Source organism: Peromyscus maniculatus, chromosome 4 (genome assembly GCF_049852395.1).
Source record: "Peromyscus maniculatus bairdii isolate BWxNUB_F1_BW_parent chromosome 4, HU_Pman_BW_mat_3.1, whole genome shotgun sequence".
In the NCBI taxonomy this organism is placed as follows: Eukaryota; Metazoa; Chordata; class Mammalia; order Rodentia; family Cricetidae; genus Peromyscus; species Peromyscus maniculatus.
Window position 1 is genome coordinate 47,085,553 of NC_134855.1, and position 17,581 is coordinate 47,103,133.

The following is a 17,581-nucleotide window of genomic DNA, read 5'->3' on the forward strand; positions in this document are numbered from 1 at the left end:
CTTACAATGTCACCCATGTTATGAAATCAAGTTCCCTCATCTGTGATCCACACTAGCACATCATGGAAGCCAGTAAATCTTATCTACCTTTATTGCAAATTTCAGTTCCACTTTCAGGAAAGTATCTCACTGTATTTAAATAGATAAGTCCTGTACAGTATATAGTAAAAACAAACAAACAAAAACCTAGCTAGTCTTTCACTGAAAGATTAATGATTTCCATAGTGTTGTGAAATAAAAGAACACTCCATACCAAGTTCATAATGAGGCTAGACATGGTGACATTCATATATTTCTGAGACTGAGGAAGAAAGATCATGGGTTTGAGTGAGCCTAGGCTATATGGGAATACCCTATCTTCAAGGAAAAAGAAGAAATTCACAACACAAGTCAAAATTGATAGAAACTAATATTATTTTGGGAATATAGTATTGTTCTCATGGGTGTGCACTCAATTTTTCATACTGGTAATACCAAAAGATATCCAAATATCCCAGCATATAGCCAAGAAAAATTAACATTTTTAAAATGTTCCTTGACGGGTAAGGTGACCTGCTGACGTCCCAAGCAACCTAAGTCAGAAGCTCACTTTTTAGTAAAAGGGGAACCTGTAGGGTCCTAACCCCCGTTTTGGGTAACTGCTGCCTTGCTTGCTGACCTTGATCTTGATATCCTCCCAATGCTAATTCCCTTCCGGGTTCCACCCTCCTGAATGCTTAAGACAAGGAATGTTCCTTGTCTGTGTATTCTGCATAATGGGCGTTAACAGCTTAGATTCAAGATTGTAAAACATTAGTAGTGAACTTCTGCCCTCTGGGGTTCTCCCATTGTGCTGTGAGCCTGTATTTAAGACCTCTTCCCTCTTTCAATAAACAGCATTCAGTATTAAATAAATAAATAATTAAATAATTAAAAGAAAATTGGGAATCAATCTCCAAATAAAATAAAATGTTCCTATGTACTAGCAAATAGCATGTTTCTGATATTTGAAAGGTGGGGTAAATGCACAATGTAGGGAACTGTTTATAATTGACTTGTCTCATCAAAAAACTCAGAGTGTTTTTAAAATACCACACACCCCATAGATAGACAGCAAGATGGAATGCATATTCACTATGACTACCCACTCTAGTTTCAACAGGAACACAACTAGTTTATGCACAGGGCTTTTGGTAGCTCTATACAAAATGTCACCCCTCAAACTAGACAAGTTATGGTTGGTCATGTATAGCCAGGATAGATTTAAATCTCTTCTCATTCTCACTATTTAGTTGATGTTGGTCTTGAACTTGCTCAAGCTGGCCTCATGATTCTCCTGCCTCAGCCTTCCAAGTCCCGGGATAACAGAAACACAGCACCATAAGGTCTGGGCTAGCATTTGTGTGCAATGCACAAGCTACACAGAACCTGCTGCAGGAATAAACAAGCCACCTGTCTTATTTTTCATGGTCTTGCTATGTAGGCTAGCAATGGCTTTGAACATGTGGCCCAAGCCACTCTCATGGTCATTCTCCTGCTTCAGCCCCCCAAGCAAGTATATGCCACCAAGCCTGGCTCACCAGGTATCTTATTCTCAGCAAGTAAGTCCCAGAAGCATGTCTCCACTGAAGAAGGTAGTTGAGAGAAGGAGATCAGTGTTTGACTATAATCGTGGTGGCTATTGTTCCCCATAATTCCATGCCTCTCAGAAATCTTTACTAGTAATGTGAAAGCAGTATTGAAATATGAATGAAAATGTTCTTCATGAGTCAATTTTGGCATGGGGATATAGTTTTGTGGCAAAATATATTCCTGGTATGTGTGAGACCTGGGTTCATTCTATAGCACTGGGGAGAAATAATGTTGTGTCCTATCATTTCTGTGAAATGAAGAGGGCATTACCTAACTTTCTGACAAAAAACTTCCAACACATGAATGAATGTACAGTGATGAATACATATAATCATCCTTCCAGAAGGATTCTGATGAAGTTCTTGACAGAGTACTGTGAAGTTCTACAGCAGCTACTATTTTATTTTCAAAAATGATATAGGTATAATTTACTGATTCCTCACGTGCTGCTATCTAAGCACATACTCAGGAAGTATACAATAAGTATAAACTACAATTAGTCAATATTATCAAGATTTGTCCAGAACACTCTAAAAATGGAAATTTCCATAAACAAACCAAACATTTTTCTACATTTAATAGGCTAACTTTAAGTTCCAAGTACAAAACATCACATGCCTTTTATTGCTTCAAAACATACCGTTAAAAATGGTGAGTCCAAATGGGTGTGTCATCTGTTCTATATGGCCCAGTCGTTTTCTATCTAAACCATCAAAGGTGCTGTGCTCAATTTTATCGAAAAAGGCATCTACCCAGTACAATCTTGAAGCACTAAAGGAAAAACAAAAGTTATCTAATACCGATAAATGAACAGAGTGTCCTGAGCACTGAGAACATTGATAGTTTCATACAAAAGTCAAATATGTCTATTAAAAAATTAAGTTGTGTGTTTCTCACAAATACAGTAAATTTGGAACTTGAAATCTGAGTTATGGGGCTGGGCGGTGGTGGGGCACGCCTTTAATCCCAGCACTCGGGAGGCAGAGCCAGGCGGATCTCTGTGAGTTCGAGGCCAGCCTGGACTACCAAGTGAGTTCCAGGAAAGGCGCAAAACTACACAGAGAAACCCTGTCTCGAAAAAAACAAAAAAAAAACAAAAAAAAAAATCTGAGTTATGAAGTCTGTTTTCCTCCTTGAGAAATAAAGAATATTGATGTTAATGTTTTAAAGACTGAATAAACTTCTGCCCTTTTACTTCCATAAACTACTTTAATAATCTCTATTCATAAGTTCATTTGTCTTATTCCAAGACAAGTCAACTCTTGAGGACCCCCAAAGCACACATATTCATTAATTGATTTGTTGATTAATTCCTATCCTTAAAATGTCTCTATAAGAAATAAACACACACTAGCTACATTTCATCAGCTCTCTCCAATACAGTCTGGAACTTCATCCATCTTGACCTTGTCATTCTGCTGTTTCTTGATTTTCATCCCACCAGCACCTTGCCAATTGTGTTTGGATTTTGTATTATTCAACATCCATCACTTATCTATGAAAACGTCTCAGAAGGCATTCAATACTCATTTCCTTTTACTGTGCCACCATGTATCCAGTATGCCTCCTCCATGCTCTACGGTGATGAAAATCAGATGGTATCTACTCACCTCCAATCAATGGCCAAACCATTGGGCCACCCCAGACTAGTGTTGACTATAGGCATTAGGTGAGATCCATCACTCCATGCTCGCATAATTTTAGCAGGACGCTGCCATTCACTGAAGAATATAAACCTAAAAAGTAGGAACAAATCCAGGAGGCCAACATTGGAACAAACTGATGACTGAGTTACAACTGATTTTACTCTCCATACATGCTCTCAGATTTGGCATATTTAATTCTAAGTTTACATAAGTTGTAAATATGTGATCACAATCACAATTATAAATGACATTAAAATGGACATCTAGCCGGGCGGTGGTGGCGCACACCTGTAATCCCAGCACTTGGGAGGCAGAGGCAGGAGGATCTCTGTGAGTTCAAGGCCAGCCTGGGCTACGGAGTGAGTTCCAGGACAGGCTCCAAGCCAAAAAAAAAAAAAAAAAGGACATCTAAGACAGAAAAAAAGTTTTAGGCCTAAAATTTCTGTCACCCAAGAGTGCTGATTTGAGTCAGGCATGGTGGCACACACCTTTAGTCTCAACGCTCGAAAGGCAGACTGGTCTACATGGTGGTTTCAAGAGAGGTACATGGTGAGACCCTGTCTCAAAACAACCAAGTCAACAGAGGTTGCTAGGTTGTTCTCTTTGAACTATCTGTATAACTTGCTGGCATTCAGTTTGTGATCCTTTTACCTCTGCGACCACCATGCCACCAATAGTCATCTACCATCTTTCACATGTAACCCTGCTTCAGGTCATAGAGTAAAGACTTCATGAATAAGAAATCAAATTTTATTTTCTTTTTCTCTGTGATTTAACATCCAGAACCCACCAGATCATTCTCTGTAGAGAATGATTCATTCTTCTATAGAGAAATAATAAATTTACAAAAAAAATTCCAAGGTTAATCTCAAAACAACATCTTTTTATTTTTTTTTCCCAAGACAGGGTTTCTCTGTGTAGTCCTGGCTGTCCTGGAACTGACTCTGTAGACCAGGCTGGCCTTGAACTAAGAGTTCTAAGACTGTCTCTGCCTCCCTAGTGCTGAGATTGAAGGTGTGTGCCAATATATCCAGCTTCTTTATCTCTTTCATACAACCCCTACAAATCAAAGCCAATGTTATGGCTTCTTATCATTTTAAAGAAAAAGGAAAGAACTTAACAGCTTTTCAAAAGCAAAAATTTAGATTATATACATTAGAAAAATCAACTCTGTGGATGGACAGTGTATAAAGTGAACACAGACTTTGTTGTTGGGTAAAGAAAAAAGCTGTGTCTGGGCAGGTCTAGAGTTTGACAACGGATTTGGCTTAACTTTGTGAGCCCTTCACAGGCCACTATACCTCACTGAGCCACAGACTCGGCATCTCAGAAGCCGATTGGGCATGCCTCCTCCATAAGCTGGTCTGTGACCAAATGAAGAGCTATTTATGGTCCCCCAGGTGAGGGAAGCCGGCCTTGGTGATTCACTCCATTCAAATGTAACTGAGTATCTCATGCTTGCTCTGGATAAGCTGTTGAACATGCTCAAGTAAGAAAAAGAATGGAGAAAGAACACTCTAGACTGTTCTGGTCCCTTCTGGCTGACCAGTGCCAATGGCAGCACATGAGACAGGGATATTTAAGCTCTTATACCAAAAACTATAAGATGATTGGCACCCCCACCATATCAATACATTAGAGCAGGGCAAGAATTGGATCTTTTCTTGACAATCTTACCATACATTTTCCTCCCTACAGTAACTTTAGAGAAACCATACTTCCGAGAAAGGTAAAACATAGAAGGAGGGTTGACTTAAGCTTCCGCCAAAGGGATGAGGTTGAAAGTGAGTGTGCAGGTTGATCCCCGGGGCAGCACACTGTCAAAGGCGTACAGCAGTTCCAAGCTCTCACGTACCCAGCAGTAGGATGCACCACAATGGACCTCGGGTTGTTTAAATTGCTGATTATCTGTCGTCGGGACTTATCAGCCAGCCTCATGACACTGACGCTCTTTATCCCTCCATCTGTCCAGTAGAGATTCCTTGAAATCCAGTCAAAACTTAAAGATTCCACATTTCCCAACCTGTTTGCTACAAGAACTTCTCTGCCTAGAAGTAAAAATATAATCGTAGTATTTAAGGCAAACTTCCCAACTGCTACACATTTAAATGTTGGGCATATTTTAAAAAACACGTGTGGAATTCTTTAAAGGGGGAAAAAAATCTGCCAGTGCTGAGCAACCCTGAGATAAACCTAGAATCTACCCCTTGCCCACAGTTGGCTCCCAAAGAGGAGATACGATAGTGATAAACAGAACTGAGTCTGGATTTACTCCCTTGTTCAACCTTCCAGAACACGTGAGAACGAGATACCTGAACTCACCTACTACCACCCAGAGACAGCTCTGGGCTGACACTGCCAGGTACAGTCGGGGTGGCCCCACAGACACTGCTGCCCAACCCTCCCGAGACTCTCAGCAGGCTTTGTACAGCCGCTGATGGCCAGGACTACAGAGGAACCAGGAGAGCTGCGGGCATGAGAAGACCTCTCTTTCTCTGTATTTCGTTCCCTGTGAAAACCTTGTGGCTTCCTTCTCTCCAACTCGTTGAGAATAAGCAATCGCATTTCTCTGATTTGCAGATGATAAAAATGAAAGGCCAGCCGGGTGGTGGTGGTGCACACCTTTAATCCCAGCACTCAGGAGGCAGGACCAGGTGGATCTTTGTGAGTTTGAGGCCAGCCTGGACTACAGAACGAGTTCCAGGAAAGGTGCAAAGCTACACAGAGAAACCCTGTCTCGAAAAACGGAAAAAAAAAAAAAAAAGAAAGAAAGAAAGAAAAAGAAAAGAAAAGAAAGGCCCTGGTTTCTTACCCATATATCAGAACACTAATGAGGAGTGGTATGTTACTTGAGTACTCACTAGGAGCCAGGTCCTTCACATAGACTCGTTCATCCTCATGGGTACTATATCGAGTGGGGATTACTATTGTGATTGTTCTATAGATGATGTATTATTGGGAGGTGGGAAATGAAGCACTGGGTATAAGGAACATGGAGAGAAAGGAGAAAGAACTGGGAGTCTCCTATGCACACAGCTTGATGGTACGTGGCAAACTAGAGGTTCCCAATGGGAGCAGAGAAAGGGAGAGAATTCTACTTAGTCCTGCAGCTTAGTGAGGGGCTAGTGAGTTAGTGACAGAGACTGAAAGATGGAAAAGTCAAAGGACCACCAGGTTGGGGCTCCTAGGACTTTCAAGCTCAGTCTGAGCTTGGTGGTGGCATTAGCCCATAATCCCAGCATTTGTGAAGTTGAGGCAGGAGGATGGCTGTGAGTTCAAGATCAGCCTATGTTAGATAGCATGGATCAAGGCCAGCTGGGGCTTCACAGGAAGACCCTGTCTCCAATAAACTTACAGATAAATCTAACCTCATTTATAACTTGTTTTGAAAATAGGAGAGATGTCTGGTAGTTCATACCTATTAACCCAGAACTCAGGAGGCTGAAACAGGGGGATTCCTGCAAGTTCCAAGCCAGTACGGGCTACAGCAAAGGAGAGGAGTAAGGAACAGAAGGTCAAAAAACACATTTTTTTCTATTTTTAGCAAAAAGAATGAGTAATTGGTAGTACTAGGGGAAAACAAATCAAATATGTCAACACAAACACACAGGCATGCTTCCTCACCTGTGCCGTCAATTTTTTGTTTATAAATTATGTCTTTTGCCGTATCTGAGAAGAAGATGGTGCTGGACTGGGCATCAAAATCAATTCCAATAAAGGAGGAAGGACTCCCCGTGATCGGAACCATGACATCTTCCTGAGTGGAGAGGGTGAACGGGATCCCTCGTACCGCCATTTTCGATGAGAAGAGCAGGAAGTTCCTAACAGCTGGAGGAAGAGAAAAGAAAGAGCGAGGTCAGCAGCTATGAAGCAGCAGAAATGAAGACTTTGCTTTTTGTCATTGCACTTCTATACACCAATATCATATATATTCACGCCCCAGTCACCCTTTCTTGTGTTTGAGGTGGGGTGGGTGCACTCCTGAGAGACCAAAGGCCAGAGGAGGATGCTCTAACCTCTATTCCCAGAGACCATGTCTCTCACCGAACCTGGAGCTCACCATTTTTAGGTAGGCTGGCAGCCAGCAAACCCGAAGGATTCGCCTGACCCTCTCACGCTGTCCCAGTACTGGGGTGACAGGCACTCAAGGCGATACCTGGCCTTTGACATGGCTGCTGCAGACCCAACCTCAGACCATACCACAGCAAGTGCTGTCACCCACGGAGCCATCCATCTCCCCAGTCCCCTCATCACAGATTTATTCCTTCCCAAGACATTTAAATTTATCCTTAGGGAATGATATATAAAGAATGGGGTCCAGGACTGAGCATGTACACAACTCGGCGATAGAAGTGTTACCTAACGTGTATAAGTGCTGAAAGAAAGTGTCCATAGAGGGAAGTTTTTTAAATGGAATTTACTGCTGGGTGGCGGCGGCAGCGGCGGCGGCGGCGGCAGTGGTGGTGGCACACACCCCAGCACTCGAGAGGCAGAGCCAGGCGGATCTCTGTGAGTTCAAGGCCAGTCTGATCTACAGAGTGAGTTCCAGGACAGGCACCAAAACTACACAGAAAAACCCTGTCTCGGAAAAAAAAAAAAAAAAAAATGGAGTTTCCTAAGTTCTAATATAAAAATTACAAGTGGGATTTTTTTTTAAACACAATTCTACATCAAGAACTCTACTGCACTAGGAAGGTAGAGGCAAATGAATCTCTGTGTTTGGGTCAGCCTGTTCTTCTGTTTAGAAAGTTAGAGGAAACCAGGGCTACATACAAAGACCCTGTCTCAAAAAACCAAAAAGAATGAAAGAGTAACAACAAGAAGGTAAATTATTAAGAAAGAAAGAAAGAAAGAAAGAAAGAAAGAAAGAAAGAAAGAAAGAAAGAAAGAAAGAAAGAAAGAAAGAAAGAAAGGAATGAGAGAAATGAAAAAATAGGGAATGATGTCTAACAGCAAAGAAAACCATGACAGTACGTTAGAAAATTCAAAGATAATGTAGGTACAGCCAAAATAAAAAGATGAAATTTAACAAATATCCTACACCATAACAACACACTACACCAGGAGCAGGACTATCTAGAGAACAAGAATAGGCCATATTCTATGAAGAGAGTCATAAAGGGAAATGTGCAACAGTGTTAGTGGAGTCCATGACCGTCATGAACTGACGTGCAGACAACCCAAGAGGAGCAGCCGCCTCCAAGAGAGCCAGGAGGAAGAGGGGAATGAAAAAGACAAGAACTCTTTTGGACTAAAACAATAAGGCCAGGTGAGCAAGAAGTCATCCCCAGGAATGGGCAGCTTCCCACCCAATCAAACTTTAGGCTAAGTGGAAACAGCAAGATGATAGGCAGGGCACTGGGGGGGAAACAGACACGGAGAACCCAAAATGGTGTTATACACCAGTGATGCTAGCACATGGGATACAGAGGCCGGAAGCCCATGAGTGCCGGGCCAGCCTGAACTACGCAGGGAAATTGCCTAAAAAAGGAAAGAAGTAAAAGTAGAAAATAACTCAAACCCAGCTATATAGAATCTAAAGGCCATAGCTAATAGTTCATAATAATAAAAGGGGACAGCGGTTTCAGGGAGAAATCCCTGAACAAGGAACCAAGTCTTGGATGTGAAAGGTTCTATACACAGAGAACAACACTGTACCCTTCTTAGAGAGGAGAATTTGTAGGAGGAGCTGGCGGGGCAGAAGAAGGATGCCCACACAACCCACATGCTGCCAGATAGAAAGACAGGAAAGGCAGATTTCTTACCAACACAGTGGCGCTCATCAGTGTCCAGTTCAAAGCCGAATTCGCACTTGCAGCGGTAGCCCAGGCCGTCGTTATCTGTTCTGTGACTGAGGACACAGACCTGCTCACAGCCCCCATTGTTACTTCCACATGGATTGCTGGCTGGGGGAGGCACACGAATTAAGACGCATTGAGAAAAAGAAAGTATCTCAAGACCCACACAACCATTGGGGAACCTCCATTGGCTACAGCTTCAGGGCCTTTATTCCTACTTGCCACTGTACGTGCCTCCAGGCTGGTCTCCCTAATCCTGCACTGTATCAACTATGAATTCTTTTTTTTTTTTTTTTTTTTTTTTTTTTTTTTTTTTTTTTTTTTGGTTTTTCGAGACAGGGTTTCTCTGTGTAGCTTTGCGCCTTTTCTGGAGCTCACTTGGTAGCCCAGGCTGGCCTCGAACTCACAGAGATCCACCTGGCTCTGCCTCCCGAGTGCTGGGATTAAAGGCGTGCGCCACCACCGCCCGGCTTCAACTATGAATTCTTTTTCTCAGACAATTCTGTCAGTGTGCTGGCCTCCAGTATATTAAGTGCTACAGCTCCAATTTAGAAGCTATCCAAATAACTTATTCTTACTATATAATTTTCTCTATTACTTAGTGACTACATATTTTACGAGTAAACTAGTGTGCCACCAACAACTCTAAGACCGAAATATTATCCTAGCTGGTTCTGATAAGTTAAGGTGCCCAAGACTGAGTGCTTGACTAAAACAGATCTGGTTCCAGCACTAAGCTACTCCGGATGCTTTATAAACTTTATATTTTGTGTATGAGTGTTTGCCTGCATTTGTGTCTGTACCCCATGTGTGTGCAGTGCCCAAGGATGCCAGAAGAGGGCATCAGGTCCCTTAGAACTGGAATGGCAGCCTGTTGGGAGCTATCATGTGGGTATTAGGGTTCTCTTCACTGCTGAGACCCTCATCAACTTTTTAAATTGTCCTCTGAACCTTTGACTTATTCTTATAAAACTCTTTTCCTCTCAACTGTGTTGATTTGAGGAAATAACCAGACATCTTTCAGAGCCAAATAATTAAAATAGTATGAATGGCTGAACAGATTATGGAAGCTTTGTATTCAGAGATTTCCAGAATATTTTCAGACCAAGTATGCATTTTATTTATATTTATTGTAGTAAATGCTATCCATCTAAATATATATATTGTGTAATTTGTTATAGTAAGTGGTTTTTCTGTCTTTTTTAAAGACCAACTTACTTTAGAGTTTTTCTTCACAGATTTTCAAAACCAGTGCCATTCCGTTTTTGTTACTATGGCTCTATAATATAATTCAAATTCAGACGGCTACCTGCCTCTGCTGGGATTAAAGACATTTACAACCACACCAGGTTTTGAATTAGAAGATTGAATTATTGGCCAGACAAACATATCTGGCCCATGACAGCCTTAATGCAAACCAAAGAAAAAATGCGAAGTAGAAAATGAAGCTGACACTAAGTCACGTGACCACTTAGTGGCAAGAGGTTTCTCTCAGTAGAGGATAAAGAGGTGGTTGGCATAGTTCATTTGCTGCTAGGGCCAAGCATCTGGGCAGCCTCTGAAATACACTGCAGGAGCCAAGAAACATCAGCTTAAGGACTGCCCTCTACATCCGTGACTGTAACTCTGAACTAATCAACATCAATTTCTTCAAATGTGCATTCTAGACAACCTTCATATATATGAGCAGCACTTAGACCTCATGAGAAGCCTCATCATTAGTTTCCATGACTACAAGAAACCCTTTCCTGTACCAAGTAAGGTGACCATGGCCCAGAGACTTACCATGGGGCTGCCTGAGGGCATGGTAAACTGCCACTCCGTAAGGCCTAAGGTTAGACTGGTGGTACACTTGAGGGTTGGTCTCCGAGAACTTGTTTGCTTTCATCACAGCCAGCTTTGTCCAATCAGTAAAGAACACATGTTCCTCGAACAAGCTTATTCCAAAGGGATGAGGGACGAGGGAGCCTCCACGAGCCACGGTCTTTCTGTTGACAAAGGATGCATGCGTGTTTCATACCATTGGTCCAGGGGTAATTTGTTCAGTTGACTGCCTAAAAACCTAAATCGCTTCTTATTGTGATACAGAATACGTTGAAAGACACACGCTTTTGAAATCCCTCTTCCAAGGGATTGGAAAAAAGAACTGAGACAAATACCAGGCTGGGGTTGTAGCTCAAAGTGGAGGCTTCCCACCATGTTAAGGTCCCAGTCCACCAAAGCAAAGGAAAGAGGGGAGAAGAGGAGGAGGAGGAAGAAGAAGAAAGAGAAAGATGAGGAGGGAGCAGGAGAAGACAGACTCAATCCTCAGGCTTGCTCTACTGCTTTCTCACTTGCCCTTCACACTTCTAAGGTTGCCTCACATAGAGAAGGTAGTATCTGCGACAGTGTTTTAAAATCCATACATGGGTGGCCCACGCATTTAATGCCGGCACTCGGGAGGCAGAGGCAGGTGGATCTCTGTGAGTTCGAGGCCAGCCTGGGCTACAGAGTGAGTTCCAGGAAAGGCGCAAAGCTACAAAGAGAAACCCCATCTCGAAAAACAAAAACAAAAACAAAACAAAAAAACAAGTCCACACATGGATGGATGCAGTCAGGATCAGGAATCTCGTGGGTAATCCCCCAACAGTAATTCCCCACTGCACCACGGACCACTCCTCAGAAACCAGGAGACAGAACAATGCAATGCAGAGGTGGACGCCTGGCAACCTCTCTCAGCCGCTGGGGGAAACTGTCCACAGATCATAACTGTGGCAGGCACGCAATTGGCATAAATCATTTGATTAAATACAGGAGAGAAGTGAGGTCAGTGAGAGCAGTTCTGAAGGAAAAACTTATTATCTATCTGAAAGAAAAATGTTACCAGGCCCTGAAAACCATACAATGAGGCTCTTGAAAAAATACACAGTGCAAATAATGATGATAATAATGTAATTGTTTTTAAAGAGCAGGTCACTGCAGGCACAAATCAACACACACATACACACACACATACACACACACACACACACACACACACACACACACACACAAATCAATCAAACTCTTATTTCACAAACTGGTATTTTAGTTCTGCTCCTTTAGATTTTATAAAGCCAAAAAAAAAAAAAAAAAAAAAAAACCCTCACCTTTGAACTCCATCGTAGGTAACGGTTTCGATGTAGTCATACCGAGAGTCCACCCAGTAAACTCGCTTGGACACCAGATCCAGAGTGATCCCAGCAGGCCACCCCAGTTTTGTTTTCACCAGATCTTTCCGGTTGCTGCCATCCATGAAGGCTCTTTCCACCTTGGGTTGCCCAGAAAGGCTTGCCCAATCTGAGAAAAATAAGTAGCTACCAAAGAAGAGTAGAGGATGAAAGAGTGAAAGAGTCTGTTTTGTGAGTTTACTCTGGCCTCCTAAAACTCACCTATGGGGGGCTAGAGAGATGGCATGGACTGCTCTTCCAGAGGACCCGGGTTCAAGACTCAGCACCCACATGGCAGCTAACAACTGTCTATAACGCCAAGATCTGACACCCTCACACAGACACACATGCGGGAAACACACCAATGCACATAAAATTTTTTTTAAAAAAATCTTGCCTATGGAGGTCTAGAACATTTTACATTTAAACTTGAAGGGAAGTAGACCAGAGTTGGTGTGCTGTGTTGGTTCACACTGCTGATCAGCATGAGACCTACAGAGGGGTAGATCAAGGGTGAACCAAAACGGCCTTCCCCCTTTAAAATCCCTGTCAGCTAGTTCACATTGAGGCATCCCCTTAATATAGGTGGAGCATACTAATGCTGTATTGTAATAAGTGAACTGAACCAGAGCACACAGCTGGACAAGTGTGGTTAAACAGGAAGAAGACAGTTCACACCACATATCAGGTGTTTCCAGCACACTAGAAGGTGTGCTTGGATTATGAAACCTCATATGGATTTAGAACTCTGCTAAAGCCTCTGTGCCTAGGAACCTACTAAACATGGGTTCTGGAGTACAGAACCTAAAAGAACTCAGAATTACCCTCCAATGGATCAATGGGGCTTAGATGTTCAGGATGAGGAATCTGACATCACTTACCCCACAGTTGGGTCTAGGGCAATTCCTCTAGGATGCCCCAAGTTTTCAGTTATGAGAGTAAGACGTTGACTTCCATCCAAGTTGACCACATCAATGCGGTTGACTTTTGTCTCTACCAGATAAAGTTTATTATTAATCCAGTCCACAGCCAGATTCTCTGGCGCCTCAACGGAAACATTAAGAATTTCTTGGGTATTTAAGCCATTTATGTCAGTGGAAAAAACCTGAAAGAAAAGTCATAATCAATATACTTCCTAAGCCTGAGCATGGACTCTGTTCTCCTACATTTTACTTAGTATATATATTTTGTACAAATCAGTTACCTCAACCTTACAAACAGCTGGCTATTATATTGTGTATATTATATTTTACATTGTGGGTTACAAGGAGAAAATGGATTTTGTTCGGAATACATATAAGGTAAACACATGTTTGGATTCTGTGGAGGTTTTTATTTTGTTTTGCTTTTTTAAGCCTGCATTTTTTTTCATCCTTGGTTTAGATTTTTGGGGGGCGGAGGTAGAGATGATGGTAGCCTGTTTTGGTTTTTTATTTTTATTCAAATTACAATTGCTAACAGTCAAAATTTTCAATGTTGTGTGTTATCTCTTAATTAGAACCTTATAAAGGCATACTTGGTTTCATATTGAAAAGAAATATAACAAGAATAAACAAATAAAATTCTATGACTCTTTAGGAGTTTCTAAAATATAAGTTTTTAAGAATCTGAATCTGTATTATATTCAATATTCTAACAAAAATCAATCTTACTACGTAAAATGATGTAACAAAATTTTGGCCGTCACATAAAAAGCTGCCAGTGTTTTTTGCCCAACACTCAACTGTACAGTTCCATGTACAAGCTGAAGTTTAGGGGAAAAAATCTGATTTTTATCATGCAAGTGAGCAAGAGCACTTTTTATATTTTAAACGATCAGGTTTCAAAAATGACTACTAGAATATTTATCTAGTATTGGAAGGTCTATGATTTCTTTTAATTATGCTTTTGGACTCCTTTACGAATAAAATTAAAAGTTGCTCAAGGCTAATCTAAATAATAGCTGTCTTTGTCTCACAGGTCACATGTAATAGTATAGCATGGAAAGGTGCTGATTAACACAAATATCTTAAGGGCCTTTCTTCCCCCCACACACACCCCTTACACCCCCTATACCTCTACACCCCCAAAATGAAAAGCTATCAGCACTTGGTCCTTCAGGTTTCATTGAGCTCTACCCTTGAATTTTCTATTTACCTTATCGTGCATGGGGTCTGTCCAAAAGACCATGCGCTTTTGATAGTGAAAATCCACACCCATAGCCTCGCCACGGTTTTTAGACTCTGCTAGAATCCGGAAGTTCCTTCCATGAAGATCTCCAATGAGCAAATCCCGACCATTGGAGAAGATAATGGAGGCCTCACTGACTGCAAGAAGAGAGCAAAACCAGTGAAGGACCGACTGACGTCAGCTTTGGTGTTCCCCATGAGACAAGCAGACAGTAATCACCCTCCCAATATTACAGGAAGTGAACTGGGTCACAAAGATGCTTGACAAAGTGAGTTAGAGCAGTGCCCTCACTACTGGTTCCACGCAGTTAAGAATACAAGCCCCCTAATGATTTTGACACCTTATAGTCACAGGTACCTTCATGTTCTGTTTAATACAGAATGCGTTTGAAAGACTCTGGGAATGTGTGGCTCTGGTGGATCCAAATCTACACTACATACTCCCAAGTATGCAAAATAACACAAAGAGATAATTCACGGAGTCTTATTTGTAGTAGCTTAACGTAAGGTTGGCTGGTTTAAAAAGGTACATGCAAGGCTGGAGGGGTGGCTCAGTGGTTAAAAGCACAGACTGCTGTTCCAGAGGACCTGGGTTTGATTTCCACACCCGCATGGCACCTCATAAGCTTCTGCAACTCCAGTTCCAGGTTTTCTGTCTCCCTTTCCTAGATTCCCCGGGTACCAGATGTGCAATTGTTATTGCACGGACACACATAGGCAAAACACCCACAGACATAAGAAATAAATAATTTTTCTAGAACTTTCTGTGCATTCAAAGATGGCATTCTATGCCATAGTAAAAAGTAGTTGATGCAGGAAGTAGGGGGTTCATTTCTGTCATTGTACTCAGGAGGTTGCTGAAGCAGGAGACTGCCCAGAGTTAGAAGTCAGCGTGTGCTACACTATGCAACACTAACTCATAAATTTCAACCAAAAATAATAATAATAATCAAGAAAGAGTTAATACAGAACATAGTGACATTATCAAAATGCAGAACTATATGCAGTTTACTAGTAAATGTTAAAATGGGATTAAATATCAGTAATTGTACTTTTTGTTTTTGCATTTTTAAATTTTCTAAAATTGCAATGAAGCAAAGGAACTATTCATGGGAAAAGAAATATACTTGGAAGAAAGAATAAAGGATGGAAGAATATATTTATATATGTATTAAATATGAATATACTTAAAATTTTAATATGAACATATTTTTATTTTGCTGTCTGGAGACAGAATCCTGGGAAGTCCAGACTGTCTCAGACTCACTAAGGAGCTGAGGATGACCTTGAACTCCCACCTCCTCCCAACTATTAAGATCACTCCAGACTGATCATGTGCACACTACCTATTCAAAAATGAACAAAGGTGGTTGTCGAAATCACATGAGCAGTACAGTTTCAGAAGGCACCAGAGGCATTTAAAAGCCAAGTGTGAGTGATAACTGGGACAAAAAGGGAGCTAAGAGCTGGGGGTGTGCCTTAGTGGAAGTCAAGAAGGAAGGGGTGAGGAGTCAACACCCAGAAATCCCTGAGGACAGACTGATTTCCACAAATAGCTGAAATTCAACATTCAGAAAAATATAAACCAAATTGAGTATGTTTTGAAACTTTCTAAGTTATTTCTACAGATAATTTAACACATTTGTGATAGGTAAGTTAAAGATTAAACTTGGTGTCAAATGCAGCCATAACTCTACCATAAAATTAATTGGGTGGTACAATGGCCTTGGCCAATAAAGAAGCCATTAAAATGGCTGAAACTTAGCTGGGAACACACCTTTAATCCCAACATTTGTAGAGAGAGGTAGGTAGGTAGATCTTTGTGAGTTCAAGGGCAACCTGGTCTACAGGGTGAGTTCCAGGACAGCCAAGGCTACACAGAGAGACTTTGTCTATTTAAAAAAAAAAAAAAAGCAAAAGCAACTAAAAAAAGGGCTGAAACTCAAAGATAGAGTGCATGATTGAGGCCTTAAATTCAATACTTAATATTGAAAAGGGGTAAGGGGAGAAGAAGAAGAATATTAGAAATATTCACACCTTAATAATAATACACAATTAAGGCTTCTCTTTTCTTTCAGGCCACAAGGCCACCGCCACTCTGGACAGAAATGCTCTTTCCTTCTGTCATCAGCTAAGGAAGTCTCTGGTCAGAGATGTAAGAGTCAAATACTCACAGGTATCATTGGCTTTGCAATGCTGCTCCCGCTCCAAGATGTACCCTTCTTCACAGAGACACCGGTGTCGGCCTTGTCGGTTTTCACACTTCTGGTCACAAATTCCCCATATCTGGCAGTCATCAAAATCTGCCATGAGAAAAAAAATACATAATCATATTCATCAGTATTTCTTGGGGGTTCCCAGAAAGAAATATTGAATACTGTGTCCATGAATATTGTTACAACTTTGTCCAGAGAAGTACACAAAAAACCAGGAAGGAGACATTTTCTTTTCTTTTTTTTTTTTTTTTTTTTTTTTGGTTTTTCGGGACAGGGTTTCTCTGTGTATCTTTGTGCCTTTCCTGGAACTCACTCTGTAGCCCAGGTGAGCCTCGAACTCACAGAGATCCACCTGCCTCTGCCCCACCCCCCACCCCCGAGTTCTGGGATTAAAGGTGTGTACCATCACCACCCAGTGACATTTTCATCAAGAGAAAAACCAAAAGCATTATCTATGAGAAGGCTTACTTATAGATGGTGTACCCACAGACTCATGTTACTGTATCTCATTATTAATATTGGCTCATAGGATTCATGCATTTTGTCAAAAATGCTTCCCCTTGAAAACCTATGCTTTTCCAATAGTAACCATTTGTCCCCTAGTTACCTGAGCATGAGTTTCCCAGGCTTGCCTGCCACACTTAAAGTTCAGTAGCTACATATAATTACTACCTACAGGAAGACTGAAGATACAGCACTGGTTTGGAATGTGTAGAATGACCCCTCATTAAAATTGGTCTGTGGCTGCAAATAAAGTATTGGGGAATTTCTGTTTACCCAAATGTCTTTGCTTTGACCTCAATGTCATAAGCAACACTAAGATCATCTTCAGAGGACATTAGGATTCATCTCAGGTCATCAGTCGTGGAGGCAATCACCTTTACCCGCTGAGCCGTCTCACAGGCCCACCATCTAATTGCAAAACTGAGGGTGTGGAGTCGGAGGGCAGCAAGA

The 17,581-nt window shown here is 41.5% G+C and overlaps 1 protein-coding gene across 1 annotated transcript in view; it reads right to left on the reverse strand.

Annotated features, from left to right (window-relative positions):
* The window catches only part of Lrp2 (LDL receptor related protein 2), a 151,889-nt gene that overhangs the window by 80,998 nt on the left and 53,310 nt on the right, over positions 1 to 17,581 (reverse strand). Inside the window, exons 10-19 of the mRNA XM_015987614.3 lie at positions 16,586 to 16,714; positions 14,380 to 14,549; positions 13,125 to 13,348; positions 12,184 to 12,390; positions 10,841 to 11,043; positions 9,023 to 9,163; positions 6,882 to 7,085; positions 5,113 to 5,305; positions 3,222 to 3,347; positions 2,252 to 2,382 (exon numbers count right to left, since the gene is read on the reverse strand). Of these exons, the coding sequence (XP_015843100.1) occupies positions 2,252 to 2,382; positions 3,222 to 3,347; positions 5,113 to 5,305; positions 6,882 to 7,085; positions 9,023 to 9,163; positions 10,841 to 11,043; positions 12,184 to 12,390; positions 13,125 to 13,348; positions 14,380 to 14,549; positions 16,586 to 16,714 (1,728 nt within the window). The remainder of the gene's footprint in view (positions 1 to 2,251; positions 2,383 to 3,221; positions 3,348 to 5,112; positions 5,306 to 6,881; positions 7,086 to 9,022; positions 9,164 to 10,840; positions 11,044 to 12,183; positions 12,391 to 13,124; positions 13,349 to 14,379; positions 14,550 to 16,585; positions 16,715 to 17,581) is intronic.